Consider the following 18,393-nt stretch of genomic DNA (forward strand, 5'->3'; position numbering starts at 1 on the left):
AAGCAGGATATAGAGTACATTGCTTACCTTGCGAACACTGGTCAAGAAATTTAGGAAACAGGAATCTACGGAGAGAAAACAAATATTTAAAACAATTAATCTCAGAATTTTCACTGATTTCTCGCAAAATTTTGACTATCACTAACATATAAAATGGCTTACTCAGTGGGGCAACTGGCAGGCAACACTGAACATTAAGGATGGCCATGGTTATTCAAAAGGTATTCATAGTTTTGAACCAGAGTTCCCTAAGCCAGAAACCCTAAAAGAGTCCCAACATGGCCAACTCTTGGTGGAATGTTGAACAGGAGATTCCTGTTCAACTACCAAGACTATAGGAAATGGAGAAAGAGAGATTGGTCTTTTTCTTTTACCCTGGAGAGATACTGTCCTGTTAGTACAGGGAAACTTTCAAGGGAAAATGAGAAAAATTACACTTGCCTAATTCTGCCAAGGGCCTTCAACAACAAAGTTGCCATATTTCCTGTTATGTGCACAACTAAATCCGGGTTCCCCTTTAATCTTTTTTAAAAAGTGTTTGTTTATTTATTTGGCTGTGTCTGGTGTTGTGTCAAGCGGGATCTTTCATTATGGCATGCAGACTCTCTAGCTGTGGCACACAGGCTTAGATGCCCCACAACATGTGGGATCTTAGTTCATGGGTCAGGGGTCAAACCTGCATTACAAGGAGGATTACATTACATTACAAGGAGGATTCTTAACCACTGGACCACCACAGAAGACCCCGCACCCTTTAACCTTATTCTAAACTCGAATGGTGAATGAAATGTAGGAGACTGACTGAATAGATTGAGGATAGACTAATAGATAGACTAATTCAAAGTATGAGTTAACAACTGTAGCTCTGTAGTAAGCTCCAGAGAAAAACTCAATATTCTTAGTGTTTTAAAACTTCTAAAACACCACAGTGCTGTTCTTGGTGAAGAAAGCCAATACTAATAAGAGCTATCTTTCATCAAAGGCTTTGACTGGGCACTGGGCAAGCAGTTCACATATACAATTTTATTCTCACATCCACCCTGTGCCTTGGGTACTTAAAAGCTGCAAACAGTGGGTTCATGGTGGCTAAGCAAGCTAAGCACTTGGCCCAAGGTCCTACCTGCTGCTGCTGCTGCTAAGTCGTGTCAGTCGTGTCCGACTCTGTGCGACCCCATAGATGGCAGCCCACCAGGCTTCCCCGTCCCTGGGATTTTCCAAGCAAGAACAGTGGAGTGGGTTGCCATTTCCTTCTCCAATGCATGAAAGTGCAAAGTGAAAGTAAAGTCGCTCAGTCATGTCCGACTCTAGCGACCCCATGGACTACAGCCTACCAGGCTCCTCCATCAATGGGATTTTCCAGGCAAAAGTACTGGAGTGGGGTGCCATTGCCTTCTCCGAAGGTCCTACCTGCAGCTAGGAAATGGGAGGGTTTACACAGGGGCCCAGGTTTGTTTAACACCACAAAGCTCCTGTGCTGTCTACCCCTGCAAGTAAGATGTTTGCTGAAGTCACCCTCTGAATTGTTGCTTGTCCAGTTGGCAGGTATTAATGCTGTTCAAAACACTTAGGGGAGTTTTTCTCTTGCAATTTCCTTGGTGGTGGCAAATCTTCATTTTTTAATTTGAGTTTGACAATGCTCAGACACACACCATTTGGAACCAAATTTGGTGGATGAGTGAGCCACTTGGGTAAGTAAAACTTTGGGCTGTGGATCTAGTTCACCTGCCTGATTCCTTCACGGTTTCTAAAGAATTCCACAGAGGAACCCCGATGTGCTCTGAATAAGGTTAGGAGCCCCAGAACAAAGAGAGAGAGATCCTCACTTGAGTCTCCCAAGAATAGAGCTCACTGACTTCACTGTACTCATAGTCCACTGAAGGGTCAGCTGCAGAGCAAATGTATTCTTTAAAAAAAGTATTTACTTTTGGCTGTGCTGGGTCTTCATTGCTATGCATAGGCTTTCTTTAGTTGTGGTGAGTAGGGGCTACTCTCTAGTTGCAGTGTGCTGGCTTCTCATTGCAGTGGCTTCTCTTGTTGCACAGCATGGGCTATAGGGCACTTGGGCTTCAGTAGCTGCAGTGCTCAGGCTTAGTTGCCCCACAGCATGTGGAAACTTTCCAGACCAGGGATTGAACCCATGTCCTCTGCATTGGCAGATTCTTAACCACTGGACCACCAGGAAAGTCCACAAATGCATTCTTAGAAAATGTCTGTCCCCTCAAGTAAGTGCCTGTAACTTTTTAAATTTATTTATAATTGGAGAATAACTGTTACAATGTTGTGTTGGTTTCTACCATGCATCAACATGAATCAGCCATAGGTATATATATGACCCCTCTCTCTTGAAACTCCCTCCCACCTCCCACCCCATCCCACCCCTCTAGGCTGTCACAGAGCACTGGCTTGAGCTTCCTGTGTCATGCAGCAAATTCTCACTGGCTATCTATTTTACATATGCTTCAGTGCTACTCTCTCAATTCATCTCCCTCTCTGCCTCCCTCACTGTGTCCACAAGTCTGTTCTTCATGTCTTTGTCTCTACTGCTGTCCTACAAACAGGTTCATCAAGACCATTTTTCTAGATTTCCAATATAGGCGTTAATGTACGACATTTGTCTCTTTCTGACTTACTTAACTCTGTATAACAGGCTCTGGGTTCATTCACTTGACTAGGAACTGACTCAAATTCATTCCTTTTTATGGCTGAATAGTATTCCATTGTATATATGTACCACAACTGCTTTATCCATTCATCTATCAATGAACAGCTAGATTGCTTCCATGACCTGCCTTCTGTAAACAGTACTGCAATGAACACTGGGGTACATGTGTCTTTTAGAAAGGCTTTCTCAGGGTATATGCCCAGTAGTGGGATTGCTGGATGACATGGTAGGTTTTATCCCTAGTTTTTAAAAGAAATTTCCAAACTGTTCCATCCACAAACTCCATTGTGGCTGTGTCAATTTACATTCCCACCAACAGTGTAAGAGGGTTCCCTTTTCTCCACATCCTCTCCAGCATTTATTATTTGTAGGTTTTTCGATGATGTTCCTGTGACTTTACAGTATATGCCTTAAAAGCCCTTCTCAGTGTCCTGCTTGCTTTCCCACAGCAGTGCACAGCAATTCATACCAGTAGCATCTGAGACAAAATTGAGCAATGCTCCCTCTCCATGCATCTTATCCAGTCACAGGTTGGAAGCTCGTATTTTAAACCTCTGACAGGCTAGAGGGTCATTAAGTTACTCACTTTAAAGAGCTGCAAAGAAAATACTCAACACACGGACTTGCACATTTATGCAACTTCTCATTGAGATATCACTGTTTTTAACAATTCTTGTAAAATTACATGAATTTTTTATTATAGTACTTCCCACCCCATATCATGACTGACTGTGTACATGCCATGGATGTGGCATTCGGGAAATTATTTAACTTTTCTGAGCATCAGCTTCCTCATGGTAAAACATGGTAATGATGCTTACCTTAAATGCCTCCCAAAATACTTAAAGGGATTTTGAGGACTGAAAGAGGTAAAGCATCACAGTGTCTAAAAAACAGCAGAAAACAAATGATAGCTCAATTCCTTTCCTTCTATACATATCATCCTCCTTTCTAAACTGTAATGTATTTTTTTCCTCCTCTTTCTTTTGCATTACAAGGCAGATTCTTAACTGGACCACTGGGAAAGCCCCTAAAACTGTAATATTACTGAAGACAGACAATAACAAGTATTGGTAAAGACGTGGAGAAATGGGAACCCTCATATATTGCTGGTGAGGATGCAAATGGTGCAATGGCTTTGGATAACAGTTTGTAGTTCCTCCAAAAGTTAAATAGTTACTATATGACCCAACAATTCTACCCAAGAGAACAGAAAAACATATGACCATATTAAAACTTAAACATAAACATTCATAGCAGTATATTTATGATAGCCAAATGTAAAAAACTCTAATGTCCATCAACTGATGAGTGGATAAAAAAGATGTGATATATCTATACAATGGCATATTTGTCCATAAAAAGGAACAAAACACTGACACATGCCACAGCATAGATGAACCTTGAAAGAAGCCAGGCACAAAAGGCAACATATACGAACATATCCAGAATAAGCATATCCACAGAAACAGAAAGTAGACTAGTTGCCAGGGACTGGGAAAAAAAAGAAATGGGAAGTGACTGGAAGGGACATTTTAAAACAGTGAATTTTATAATATGTGTATTACATTTCAATAAAGCTGTTATATTAAAAGAAGCAATATACATGGTACTATAAAATATCAAATGTTTTACACATCATCCAACATCTGCCCCCAAGGAACTAACCATTTCCCAGAAGAAACCACTATTCACAGTTTGGGATGTATTCCTCCAGATACTTTCTATGTTTAGTCATATAGACATTTAAAGAATACATATTGTTTTGGTAATTTGCTTTTCTCACTTCACAAATGGGCATTTTCCATATCAGTACATAAAATCTACCTAACTTAAAAAAATGCCTGCATAGTATTCCATTACACACGCTCATTCACTAAACTGTGTCTGAATTTTTGTGACCCCATGGGCTATACCCCACCAGGCTTCTCTGTCCATGGGATTTTCCAGGCAAGAATACTGGAGTGGGTTGCCATTTCTTTCTCCAGGGGATCTTCCCAACTCAGGGATCAAATCTGCATCTCTTGTGTCTCCTGCACTGGTAGGCATTCTTTACCACTGTGCCACCTGCTTCCATTATATGAATATCCTCAAATTGAACCACTTACTAATGAGCATTTGGGTTATTTCCATTTGATATTATTAACATTATTGTCTTGAACACCATAGAGCACATCTATTATATTTCAGACTGTCCATACCTTCTAAACACTTTTCCCAGACTTGGATTGAGGAAGCTTGTCCTTCAAATAAATGGCAGAAAACTGCTTTTCTGGCCCTTCCTGCCATCTGGTATAAGCATATGACCTAAGTTTTACCAACGAGACTCCAAGTAGCAAAGAACACAGTGAATGAGGGGATGTATTGGAAGCAGACTCCATTTTCTGGTGGAAGAAGTGACTGAGATAGCCTCAGACAGCCTGATGGGGATCTCACTGGGGCAGCGCTACTGAAGTTTGAGTGTTCCACCTGGATGCCTCATCAATACAGTCTGACCCTCCCAGGGGCTTTTCAAGCTATTTTGTCCATTAGTAAATTCCTCCCCAACTAAACATGCTGGAGTGGCCTCTACAGTTCAGAATTAATTATTCTGCCTAAATTCCTCAGACCTGTGTCCTGGACTATAGTCCTCAGTAAAGACCCTGAATAAAATTTAAACTCACAACTTTAAAAAAAATATATAAATAAAAAATAAAAATTCAGCCTGAAACAAATACCCCTATATAGACATATATATCTTTGCACATTTCTAAAAATATGACTGTATAATAAAATTCTAGCAATGGAATGGCCATATTTGACTCCAAAGAGATTAAATCATTTTACATTCCTATCAACAGTATGGGGGAAAAAAGTATACGAAAGTACCTATTTTCCTACACAAGTTGCAACATAGTAAATCACCCCAAAACTAAGTGGCTTAAAATAAGAATGATTTATTATTTCTCATGATTCTATAGGTTGAATGGGCAGTTGTTTCAGCCTGGGTATAGCTTAGGGGGGGTGATGACTCTTTAAGATGGTCTCACTCACAGGCCCAACAGTGGTCTTGGTCTAGATGGTAGGAATGGATGGCTGGGGCTCTCTATCTACATGGTCTTTCACCCTCCAACAGCCTCTTCAGATGGTGGTTCTTAACTCCCAGAAGCAAGAGAGGGCAAGCCCCAAAGTGTAAAATGCTTTTCAAGCCTTGGCTTGTTTCATGCTTCTTGAGGACCCACTGGCCAAAGCCAAGTCACAATGCCTGAGCCAAGATTCAAAGGGTGAAAAGTAGATTCAACTTAAGTCCCGATGGGAAGGGCTGCTTTTGCTATGCCCAGAATTTTTTTTTAATATAAATTTATTTATTTTAATTGGTGGCTAATTACAATATTGTATTGGTTCTGCCATACATTGACATGAATCCGCCACAGGTGTACATGTGTTCCCCATCCTGAACCCCCCTCCCACCTCCCTCCCCAAACCATCCCTCTGGGTCATTCCAGTGCACCAGCCCCGAGCATCCTGTATCATGCATCAAACCTGGACTGGCGATTTGTTTCACATATGATAATATACACGTTTTAATGTATGGCCAGAATTTTAATCTACCACAGTTGGCCTTATAAGGATTTCTTTTCTTTCTTTTTTTGACCATGACATGTAGCTGGTGGGATCTTAGTTCCCCGACTAGGGATCGAACCCAGGCAACAGGTTCAGCACTTTCACTGCCCGTTTCACTCTGTATAACAGGCTCTAGGTTCATCTACCTCACTAGAAGTGACTCAAATCCATTCCTTTTTATGGCTGAGTAATATTCCATTGTGTATATGTACCACAACTTCTTTATTCATTCATCTGTTGATGGACATCTAGGTTTCTTGAACTTCCAGGGAATTCCTGGACTTTTTTTCTTTTTACAAATGTATGGGCTTAACACTGGTCCCTTAATCTTTTTACTACTTCTGTCATTTAATAATACTTTAATAAATACATATATGTATTGTGTATCCATTAGCATGTTTTTTTATATTTATTTTCTGAATGCACTAGGTCTTTGTGGCTTTTCGTGCACTTTCTCTAGCTGCGGTGAGTAGGGGTTACACTTTGTCGTGGTGTGTGGCTTCTCACTGAGGTGGCTTCTCATCGAGGCGCCTTCTCTTGTGGAACATGGGTTCCAAGGCATACAAGACTCAATAGTTGCAGCACGAAAGCTCAGCAGTTGCTGCTCGTGGGCTCTAGAGTGCAGGTTCAGTAGTTGTGGCACATAGGATTAGTCACTCTGTGGAATGTGGAATCTCCAGACCAGGGATTGAACCAGTGTTCTCTGTGTTGGCAGGTGGATTCTTATCCACTGTGCCACCAAGGAAGTCCATGTTATATTTACTTTAATAGTTCTACCTTTAAGTTTTATATCAGAAATTAAAGAAATTTACCAACCATTTTTAAAATTTTACAATTAGTAAAGTGTTCTATGTTTTTGCATATGATTACCTTTTTCAATTCATTTTAGACTTTCTTAAGTAAATGTGTTACTGCTTTTTTAATTTTTAATTGGAGGATAAATGCTTTACAATTTCTGCCATATGACAATTGTGAATCAGCCATAAGTATACATATTTCCCCTTCCTCTTGTCTCTTGAACCTCCCTCCCACCCTAATTCTTTTCTTAATGGAATGAGATTAATGTTATTTAATAACGTTCTAGTCTTTTTTTTTTTTTTTTTTTTTGCCACATCACAGAGCATGCAGGACCCTAGTTCCCCAACCATGGATTGAATCAGTAACCTCTGACTCGATGTGCAGTGAGCTTTTTTTTTTTAATTTATATTTTGGCTGCGCTGGGTCTTTGTTGCTGTGCAGGCTTTTCCCTAGTTGCAATGAGCAGGCTTCTTTCTGCTCATTGCAACTAGGGAAAAGTTCCCCAACCACGGATTGAATCAGTAACCTCTGACTCGATGTGCAATGAGTTTTTTTTTTAATTTATATTTTGGCTGTGCTGGGTCTTTGTTGCTGTGTGGGCTTTTCCCTAGTTTCAATGAGCAGGCTTCTCTCTGCTCATTGCAACTAGGGAAAAGTTGCTGTGGAGTACAGGCTCTAGAGCACATTGGCTTCAGCAGCTGCAGCATGTGGGCTCAGTGGTGTGACTCACTACCTCCAGAGCACAGGCTTAGTTGCCCTGCGGCATATAAGATCTTCCTGGATCAGGGATTGAACCAATGTCTCTAGCACTGGCAAGTGGATTCCTTACCACTGAGCCATGGGGAAGTCCCTGATTGTTTCTAATTAACAGTTTTATTGAGATATAATCAGCATAGCACAAAATTCACTCATTTAAAGTGTACGGTTCAATGTTTTGTTTTGTTTTTTTTTAGTAAATTTACAGAGCTGTGCAAACACTGCCACAATTTCATTTTAGAAACATTTTCATTACTACAGGAAGATCCCGCCTTCCCATTTCCCCAGACCTTTAACACTTCTTTCTTGAACTCTTCCCACGCCACTCTATTAGTTTTTCTTCTTAACTTTTTCTTGATGGTATAGAACAGTATTTGTCTAGTTCTTTGCTTATTACTATCTTTTCCTACCTTTCTATGTTAGTATCTCTGATAGTGTCCAGTCCCATGTTAGACCTCTTTCTGCTTGATTCATCTTTAACTAAAAACTTGAGAAAAAGAAGAGGCATGGATGGTAGAAAAAGTGGCATATAAGAGTCTACACAGCATTCTCAAGTACAATGGTGGTGCTCAGAATTCACTACAATAACCTACCTTGAGGTATAAGAAAAAATAGCTTTTTTTTTTTAATGAGAAAGCAGAACCTAGAGAAAGCAGAGCTAATGAGAAGGGAGAATGGTAAAGACATTTCTTAGGATCACTTAAGACAATTAGGGTAGTAATTTTTAATGTAATTTCTATGAGAAGTATAAAGATATCAACTTAGGACTCAAATAAGAAGGAAGCTTTTTCAGATGAAGATCTAAGGATAGATCAATCAGTTGCCAGGAGATGATTAATAATATATGGACTAATCAGAAAAACCACATGATAACATACCTTGGATACATTCTTAGAAATATTCTACTAAAGGCTACAGAGAAAGGAAACTTTGCAGCCTCTGTCCTTGGAATTCTACAGGCAAGAATACTGGAGTAGGTAGCCAGTTCCTTCTCATTCTCTTCTCTAGAGGATCTTCTCCACCCAGGGACTGAACCCATGTCTCCCACACTGCAGGTAGATTCTTTACTATCTGAGCCACCAGGGAAGCCCCAAACAACTCTGTGATATGTGTGCTGTGCTCAGTCACTCTGTCGTGTCCAACTCTGTGACCCCATGTACTGCAGCCTGCCAGGCTCCTCTGTCCACAGGGATTCTCCAGGCAAGAACACTGGAGTGGGTTGCCATGCCCTCCTCCAGGGGATCTTCCCAACCCAGGGATCGAACCCAGGTCTCCCACACTGCAGGCAGATTTTATACCGACTGAGCTACCAGGGAAGCCCAAGAATACTAGAGTGGGTAGCCTATCCCTTCTCCAGGGGTTCTTCCTGACCCAGGAATTGAACTGGGGTCTCCTGCATTACAGGTGGATTCTTCACCAGCTGAGCTAACAGGGGAGCCCTCCAAACAGCTCTACAAAGGGAAAATGTAATGTCTGAAACTTCTCAGTGGGGACTTCTCTGATGATGAAATAAATAATTCTAGATACCACTGAGGCAGTATAAACTATAAAACCCACTCAGAAAGCAATTTGGGAATGGGAATACAGAGTAATAAAATTGATCATCAGTTCAGTTCAGTCGCTCAGTCGTGTCAGACTCTTTGTGACCCCATGAACCGCAGCTGGGAAAGATTGAGGGCAGGAGGAGAAGGGGACGACAGAGGATGACATGGCTGGATGGCATCATCGACTCAATGGACATGGGTTTGGGTGGACTCCGGGAGTTGGTGATGGACAGGGAGGCCTGGTGTGCTGAGGTTCATGGAGTCGCAAAGAGTTGGACATGACTGAGCGACTGAACTGACTGACTGATATATGTTCACTTACATAATATGTTTATATGTTAACCTAAGAAAGATATAAAGCTTTATGTACATCACAACTGTTAAAAAAAAGTATGCATATAAAAGATAAAAAAGGACTTCACAAAAATTATAATATTACATTGAGTTAGTGAGATTATGGGTGAATTATTACCCAATTTTCTTTGTTGTTGTCATATTATTTCCAAAGTAGGAAAAAAAAGTTCATTTGTTGGTAGTGAGAATGAATGTCATTAACTGAGGTAAGATGCTTTAAGATGGCTTAACCACATGAAAAAGTATCTGTGAGGTACTCCAAGTGCCTTATTACAGAAGGTCCCTTCCCTGCAATAAAGAAAAGAAAAGCCTGCCATGGGTATTCTTCTTTTCTGGGAGAATTTATTTCAAGTCCCACTATCCTAGAAGGGTGACTTTTTAGTGCACAAAGAAAAGTGGTGAGAAGATGCCAGTCCATACGGAGAGTAAAAAAGCTGGCTTGAAACTCAACATTCAAAAAACTAAGATCAAGGCATACAGTCCCACCACTTCACGGCAAATAGATGGGGAAAAAGTGGAAGCAGTGACATATTTTATTTTCTTGGACTCCAAAATCACTGCAGATAGCAACTCTAGTTATGAAATTAAAAGATGCTTGCTCCTTGCAAGGTAAGTTATAACAAACCTAGACAGTATATTAAAAAGCAGACGTCACTCTGCCAACCAAGGTCTGTATGATCAAAACTATGGTTTTTCCAGTAGTCATGTAGGGATGTGAGGGCTGGAATATAAAGAAGGCTGAATGCCAAAGAACTGACGTTTTCAAATTGTGGTGCTGGAGAAGACCCTTGAGAATCTGTGGACTGCAAGGAGATCAAACCAGTCAATTCTATAGGAAATCAGCCCTGAATACTCATTGGAAGGACTGATGCTGAAGCTGAAGCTCTTAATATTCTGGCCACCTGATATGAAGAGCTGACTCATTGGAAAAGACCCTGATGCTGGGAAAGACTGAAGGGAAAAGGAGAAGGGGGTGGGAGAGGAAGAGATGGTTAGATAGCAACACTGATTCAATGGACATGAATTTGAGTACATGGGAGACACTGGAGGACAGAGGAGCCTGACATGCTGCAGTCCACAGGGCTGCAGAGTCGGACATGACTTAGCAACTGAAAAACAGAAACACCACGAGGGTAAACTGATGCATTTCAAAAGACAAACACATAAAAATGCGTTGCCTACTGGTAGGTGGGAGGTAAATAGCTTTCTGTACATTTAAACACACCACATCCAGTGGGCTGGAGGTGGTCCTAAGTACGTACCTGTGCTCCATGTAGCAGCTCAGCGGCTCCACACACACTGTGATGGTACCAATGGTGAAGGAGGACTTGACATTTGAGTCTGGATGGGTCTGCAGAGCCTGGACAACATCAATAACATCTGTGTAGCTAGGGGGAAAAAAGGGAGTAGTTAGTTTACTGGACTGGAGCTTCAGAGTGGGAGAAGAGGGGAACGCTTGCTGAGTGGCTAAGTGGAGCAAGGGTAGAAGGAAACCAAAAGAGGAGAGAGCAACAGGCCTCCTCGGGGTCAAGTCACCTCATGATTTAGAGCCCCTGCAGTTTACAGTGTTTCTGTACTTCCGAGTGCCATTAGTTCTAACTGTGCAAGAGTGAATGGAAGGAAGAGCTCTACTGCCCACCCACTTCAGAGAAGCCTGCAGGTGACCCTGGGGCTCTGAGGCAGGACTTGGTATTTTCTCATCAAGTTAAGAGCTCCTGCATTGGTCTGTTTTCTTTAATAAGTCTTTCATTTCAGGGAGCACAGTGATCCAGCTGCTGAGTCTGTACCTGGCCACTTTGGCTGAACTGCCCGAACTGCATGATGAATGCAAAAACCTAACTCTTCATGTTGCCTCTTTCTTGTCAGTATTTTCTTTATTTAAAAACAAAAAAAGCCCAGCAGGACTTTACCTTTCTTTCTTCTGATACAACAGATATTCCATACAAGTGTCTTTTGGGCTCTATTTCATATTTGTAATTTAAGCCTGCAATTTTGCCTCATTTTACATTAATTCAATTTTTGTTTTGAGAGATACTTTGTCTTAAATGTAGATAAAGAATGATTTTTATAATATTCTAGAGTATAAACTAACACAGTCCCTCAAATTCCTTAAAATTAACTTTTTAAGACTCAGATTTTTACAGTTCTACTTATTTGTATATGTATTCAGTTCCATACAATTCTGTCACCTGTGCAGGCTCCTCTACCACAGTAAAGATACTAAACAGTTTCACACCACAAAGCTCCCTCCGTGTTGCCCTTTTATAACCATACCCACCTCCCCACCGCCCTCCACTCCCATCCCCAGTTCCTGGCAGCCACTAATCTGTCCACCATTTCTAAAATTTTATCATTTAAAAATACATTAATTCAATTTTTAAAACAACAACCTAATACTCCACTTGGTGTCAAAGCTCAACATCACTGCAGCAGTAAGTAGAATGCGACCAGGCCACTGTAGGGACAAGAAAAAACTCTGCCCGATGGCATAGAATTCTATAAATCAAAATAAAGGCCGTATTCAAGAAATAAAATTCTCAACTTGAGAAGCCTCTGGGGTGTCCCCTCACCTCAATACTGGGCTTAAAGGTCCAGCTCCAAGGAGATGGACATGCTACACTGAGTCTGCCATGTGTTCCCTGCTGAGCCTCAGGGGAATGGGCCCCATCTGTAAGAACACTGTCATAGAGAGCAACACAGCAGGAAATCCATCAGATGTTCCTAGTGTACTGGGGCTGTGACTGGGCAACTACTGGTTCTGAGAGTACAAGTGGGTTGGCCATACACTGTCACTGAAGTCCAGAGCAGCAAGGACAGCTGGCACTTATGCAGACTTGTACAGTCAGAGACGGGGAGTCAAAAATACTCTCTAAAGTAAGAGAAGATGGAAATGACCTCAGCTATACAATGTCAAGGTACCAAATTTGACTCCAGGTCCATACCCCCACTGACGTTCAACTCTGGAAAGGTGGCAGGAGGTGACGAAACTGGGCCAACCTATTTTTTTGATTATTAGAGATGATGGAAAACAAGTGGTTTCTAGCTTTCCTGCTCTGTGGCTTCCACAACCTAAGCCCACAGGTAGAGTCAACAGAAGGGAAGCCCAAAGCAGATGTAAGAACAAGATCTAAATAAGAGAAAAGATAGCCTGGCAGGGGACACATTCCTGTTTGCCTCCTGCAGCACCACTGGCCTGGCTTTCCTCCAATTCTTACCATCACATCCAAGAGACCAAATAGGGCTTTGGAACCGGACCTATTCTTTACTGGAAACAATTAGCCAGTTGCAAATACTAATTATTATGAGCACAAAACAAAACACCACAGCACAGCACAAAAGCACTTTGTGAGAACTGCCAAAAGCTTCTTTATTACCAACTATAATGACAGCAGTGAAGAGCACAGCCCATGTTTTCCTGATCTGGCATGTTCTCCTGTGGGCCCAGGGGACGACGCGCCTGCTTCCTCCTTCCTAGCCACTTTGTGGATGGGGCTTGAGACTAGAGTGTGGGGACTGTCTGCAACTCCACCGGAGGAGGACTGAAAAAGCTGAAGCTTGCTTGCTTCGGTGGCAAAGGAAGAGGCTTAGGGACCACTACTGTTAGAAGAATTATCAAAGAATCTTGCCCAGAAAACCTCCCCAATTCTCTGCCTTTTGAGGATATGTGACGTTGAAGCCAAACTTGAAACTTGCGTGTCATCTTCACCAGTCACTCTGGGCCACAGGATGGCCACAGCGGTTCCTGCTTGCTAAAGACACTAGGCACTTCTCGTGCATATGTGGAGTTTATTCTGTGCCCCAATTCAACCACACATGAAATAATGGCAAGGTCACCACACTACCCCACTATTCCCAAAATACTTCCAGGGCTCACCCTTGTAATACCACCAGTAGTCTGGTCTTCTTGCGGACATAGGCTGACTGGCGGGCAGAGCGGTTCTGTTGGGCCTCCAGGGCACTGGAAAGGTATCTCTGGAAGTGGGCAGCATGAAAACACTCGGAGCTGTCCATGACTTGACGGTATACCATCCACCTGGAAATGGAAAGTATAATCTCAGCATGAGGGCCTGACCCAAAGGTTCTGCCAGTGGATTCAAGTGCAACTAGTACTCCACAGACTTGGTCTTGTGAACCCATACAGGAGAAAGCAATACTACCAGAAACAGGTAGAGGGCACTGGCTGGGTGTGGAGCCCTGTACCCTGAAATCACTTCTATTGGAGCTTTTGGCACAAAAAGCTCTGTCATAGGGAGAAAGGTCAGAGAAGCACATGATCAACAGGTTTCAGAGTTGAGAAAGACTCCTGAACAGGCAGTCAGTTTCTGAAGAGCCATTCAGAAAAATAGTTTCAGTCCACTTCGCAGTAAAATTCTTGCCAAGAATAAGGAATGAGGGGGTGGGGGAAGAGTTTCCTGGTGCCTAGTGGTTAGGATTTGGTACTGTCACTGTAGTGGCCCAGGTTCAATCCCTGTTGGGGAACTGAGATCCCACAAACTGCATGGCACAGCCAAAAAATAAAAATAATAATGGGTAAGGTGAAGCACTCAGACTGTTTACAGAACATAAGCAATGGAAATGAGGAAGGAGCTAGTTAGCTATTGAGTACTTATGAAGGAGGTCTAATATTTCCCCTTTATCTCTCTAAAACTCATCTTCCCAACCCCCACAATCTCCCACTCTAAAATCCCAAACTCCTAGGTGATTTCAGTCTTCTCAGTTCTTCTATATGGTCTCCTGCAGGCTGCCTTACTTTGAGGAAGACTGACTAGATATTAAAAGCCTGGTTCAGTCAGCAAGGTTTGTTTAGCAATCTGTCAGCCAAATGGAAGACATGGGTGAATGATTTCTCCAATTTTATCTAAACCAGTATGTCCCAGTTCCACCTAAACTCATGCAGTCCCTTTGTGGCCATGGAAAGATCACATCCACCAGCTCTCAAGTTCTAACCAATCTGGTGATAATTCCCAGGCCTTTGCCCATGCTGGTCTTGCTGGAACAGGTCTCTTGCCCAGATATCCAGAGGTTCATCCCTTTATATTGTCAGGCCTTTGCTCAAATGTCACCTTTTCAGTGAGGTCTTCCCTGAGTGAGTGAATAAAGTGAAGTCGCTCAGTCATGTCTGACTCTCTGCGATCCCATGGACTGTAGCCTGCCAGGCTCCTCCATCCATGGGATTCTTCCAGGCAAGAATACTGGAGTGGGTTGCCAGTTCCTTCTCCAGGGGATCGTCCCAACCCAGGGATCGAACCCAGGTCTCCCACACTGCTGGCAGACTCTTTACCGTCTGAGCCACTTCCCTGAGTACCCAATTAAAACTGGAATCAGTCCCCCAGCTCAGCTCTCCTATAGCCTTCTCAGCTTTATTTTCTCCACAGCATTTTTCACTAGCTAATGTACTATTTTTCTTAACTGGTTAATTGCCTATCTTCCAAAACTAGAATACAAGCTCCATGAAGGCAGAGATACCACCTGTTTTCTAGTCTGTTTTGTACATTTGTCCCCTATACTTAGAGCAGTGTCTCGCATACAGAAAGTACTCAGTATAAATGTGTTAAACAAATGGATAGATGATCACTGTGCCAATATCAATTACACCAAAGGTCAGTGGATGCTGAAGGTTTCCCAGTGCACAGGCAGCAGGCATAGAACCCCTTTCCCCAAAGCAAAGGCAGTAGCCATACTAACCTGCCGTATTCCTTATGCAGAGTGACCAGAAAAGCACAGAGTTCACTGGCGTGACAGCCTGGGAGACCAGTTACAATGCTGATAATTACCTACATGAAAGAAAAGCCATATGGGTTTGTGATTCAACTGGGAGGCAGCATTGTGTAACAGGTTAAGAGAACTGACTTCTTAAGCCAGGTTCTGTGGGTTTAAACCTCAGCACCAGCATTCACTAGCTATGTGACCTTGGGTTCACTACAGAACCTACCTTGCAGGGTGGCTGTGATGATTAACTGAGTTAATATATGTAAACAAGGTGCTTGGAACAGTGTCTGGCACACAGCAAACACCATATACGATGTAGTGTTACCATGATAATTTCCATGGAGCAGGTTGTGACTAGATCAGTTAAAAGTATAACGGAAAATACTGGGAGGAAAGGAGGTCTGGGACAAAAATGCCATAGGCTAAATTGGTGTGGTAAACTCAGTGAAAGAGGTGAGTGGCCTGTGCCTTTCAAGCCACATGGCCTGACGTAAAGAAACAAACTGGGTCGAGAAAGCACTTCTCAGTCTTAATGGGGAAAAGAGCCAGGTTGAACTTTCTTAACCTTGGCACATGACTACATGAAAACAGGGCTATCTGTAGGGAGACATTCCAACTCAAGAAATCTACTGACAAAGAAGGTGTCAAGCAGAGGAGGAAGGGAACCATGTACTTGCTGAAGGATAACAATGTCAGTGACACAGCATGGCAAGGGCTCCTTTACATGTGTTTTATTTAACAATACACAAGATTCACTGGGACAGGCCTGGACTAAAATTCAGCTTGGTGGCACTCACCACTTGAACTAGTCACATCAGCACAGAGATGGCTATGGATTCCTCGTCTTTTGTGGGAAATAGTTCTCCCACCTCCCCTCTGACCAGACCCTTGGTCTGATTCCCTTTCTGCACCTGTGGACAGTTCTCCATGTAACTGATTTTCTGTTTATTTTCTCATCTTGGTTCCCATTTCTCAGCATCCAGGCCTCAGCCTCTCAAATCCCAGCAAACATGCTCACAGCCAGACACCTTCTTACTTGAAGGCCAGTTCTACAGCACTTTGTTAATATAAAATACATATATTAAAAATATTTAAAATATAAAATTTTTACTTTTACTCTTGCTTAAGGGAAAAAATGAAGCTTCTAACTACTTCAGTTCAGTTCAGTTCAGTTGCTCAGTTGTGTCCGACTCTTTGCAACCCCATAAATCACAGCACGCCAGGCCTCCCTGTCCATCACTAACTACTTAATGCTTCTCTTTCCTTTTGCAGCCAAGTGTCTTCTAGATTTGCACAGAAATAAATGCCCTCTTTGAGCATATTATGACATACAGTTCCAAAGAAATGGTGGGGGGTCAAGAGGAGAGAAGTATGAAGCAGGAGCAGATTAAAATCCACTCTTGTGAAGACAGTGTTTATAAACTGTCACGTTATCCTGGTGATGCTAGCAAGGTCTTACTAATAAGGCCCTTCCCCTTACTAAGCTCAGTGTGCCACGTAAGACCTTGTAACCAGAAAGAGCTGACAGCATGAGAGTACTGACAAAGAGTTTGGAAGACCTGGAGAAGCAAGAGAAATATGGCAGGGTTTCATCACTGCCATGGGGCTCAGGTGGCATTAACGTAGATGCCAGTACTCTGTCAGTGTATAGAGGGGGTTTCATGTGTATCATTACATCAGTATTCAAGGAGGTGGAGAGTCTTATATAAGGGACTCTGCCTGAGCTCCTTTTTGTAAATGACACTGAATATTAAGGGTAGGTTATCAGGATCATCCTCCCATAAATTCTCAGCTTTTTTGGTGAGCTGCTATACCTTGTCATTTTCTACTCTGTGAATAGGGTTGATTTCAGCTTGCTGCAGTAGGACAGGGAGATGGGTCCTCACCACGGGTTCCTGACTAATGCTGCTGACAGCAAAATGCTGGAGAAACCTAGAAAAACAAAGACAGTGCTATTATGTTACCATCACCAGCCTTTTCTGAATGTGCCCATTCACATGAGAAACTTATTTAATAGCTGAACAGAAACCTTAGTGATTATCTCTAGCGAATACAATTGTGTATGTTGTGTTTTTATAATTATCCTTAAGAAGCTATAAAGAAAGAAAATGGAGCTTAGAAAGTACCAACACCAAGAGTTCTGATATATTAAAAGAAACAGAAAAACAGAGCTCACCCGTTCAGCTCTGGGAGTTTAGCTGAGAGTAGCTTTAGAGGACTCTGTTTCTCCCCAGCAGAATGGCTCAGGACACTGAAGAGCTTCTGTGCCCTGGAGTGTCTGGAATATCAAAGGCTCACAGATTAGAATTCCATCTCCCAACAGCACACATACTTTACATAACTCGTTCTGATATTTTTAAGCCAAAGTCCTGTGACAGTCAACACTTTGAAAAGCAGCATCTCACTGACTTAAGCAAAATTCGGTGTTAATACAGGATGACTGGTTTGCCCACATAAAAAGCTTAGCCTGAAACCTTTGTAATACTACAGTTTTCTGATTCTTGGTGGACTTCATCTGTCTTGACTTCTGTTCTCTAAGAGCACTGACTACCTGCAAACTGGCAGCACTGAAATGACTGTGTTGGCCCTTTCAGAAGCCAGGACTTCTGTGTTACATAATGCAAGTCATCCTGCAGAGACAGCAGACACACACAGCCTAGGGAAGCTAGCATAAACACTGAAGGCAGCCACTTACAATCTCTTTTGTTCCACAGATAATCCATCTTCCTGGATCACTTTTAAAGACAGCCCTGAGTTAGTCTGCTTTTGCCAGGGGGAGAAGACCTAAACAAAACAGAATTAGAGCAAAGAACACTTTAAACCCAACAACAGGATATGGAACCCACATGGGGATTTGATGGCTGCTGAAAATCTAGACTGTCAGTACAGAGAAAAACCATCATAACAAACAAGTTTGTTTCAAAAATAGAGGCCTGAAGCAATTCTGTTCTGTATTTTTACAAACTA

The 18,393-nt window shown here is 42.2% G+C and overlaps 1 protein-coding gene across 3 annotated transcripts in view; it reads right to left on the reverse strand.

Moving 5' to 3' along the window:
- Positions 1–18,393, reverse strand: part of DNAAF9 (dynein axonemal assembly factor 9) — a 173,379-nt gene that overhangs the window by 28,516 nt on the left and 126,470 nt on the right. For all 3 annotated transcript variants that reach the window (XM_025263999.3, XM_006042748.4, XM_006042749.4), the window contains 7 exons: positions 18,122–18,210; positions 17,603–17,704; positions 17,241–17,358; positions 15,403–15,491; positions 13,592–13,750; positions 10,980–11,105; positions 28–65 (listed from right to left, as the gene is read on the reverse strand). In XM_025263999.3, the coding sequence (XP_025119784.3) occupies positions 28–65; positions 10,980–11,105; positions 13,592–13,750; positions 15,403–15,491; positions 17,241–17,358; positions 17,603–17,704; positions 18,122–18,210 (721 nt within the window). The remainder of the gene's footprint in view (positions 1–27; positions 66–10,979; positions 11,106–13,591; positions 13,751–15,402; positions 15,492–17,240; positions 17,359–17,602; positions 17,705–18,121; positions 18,211–18,393) is intronic.

Source organism: Bubalus bubalis, chromosome 14 (genome assembly GCF_019923935.1).
Source record: "Bubalus bubalis isolate 160015118507 breed Murrah chromosome 14, NDDB_SH_1, whole genome shotgun sequence".
Classification (NCBI taxonomy): Eukaryota; Metazoa; Chordata; class Mammalia; order Artiodactyla; family Bovidae; genus Bubalus; species Bubalus bubalis.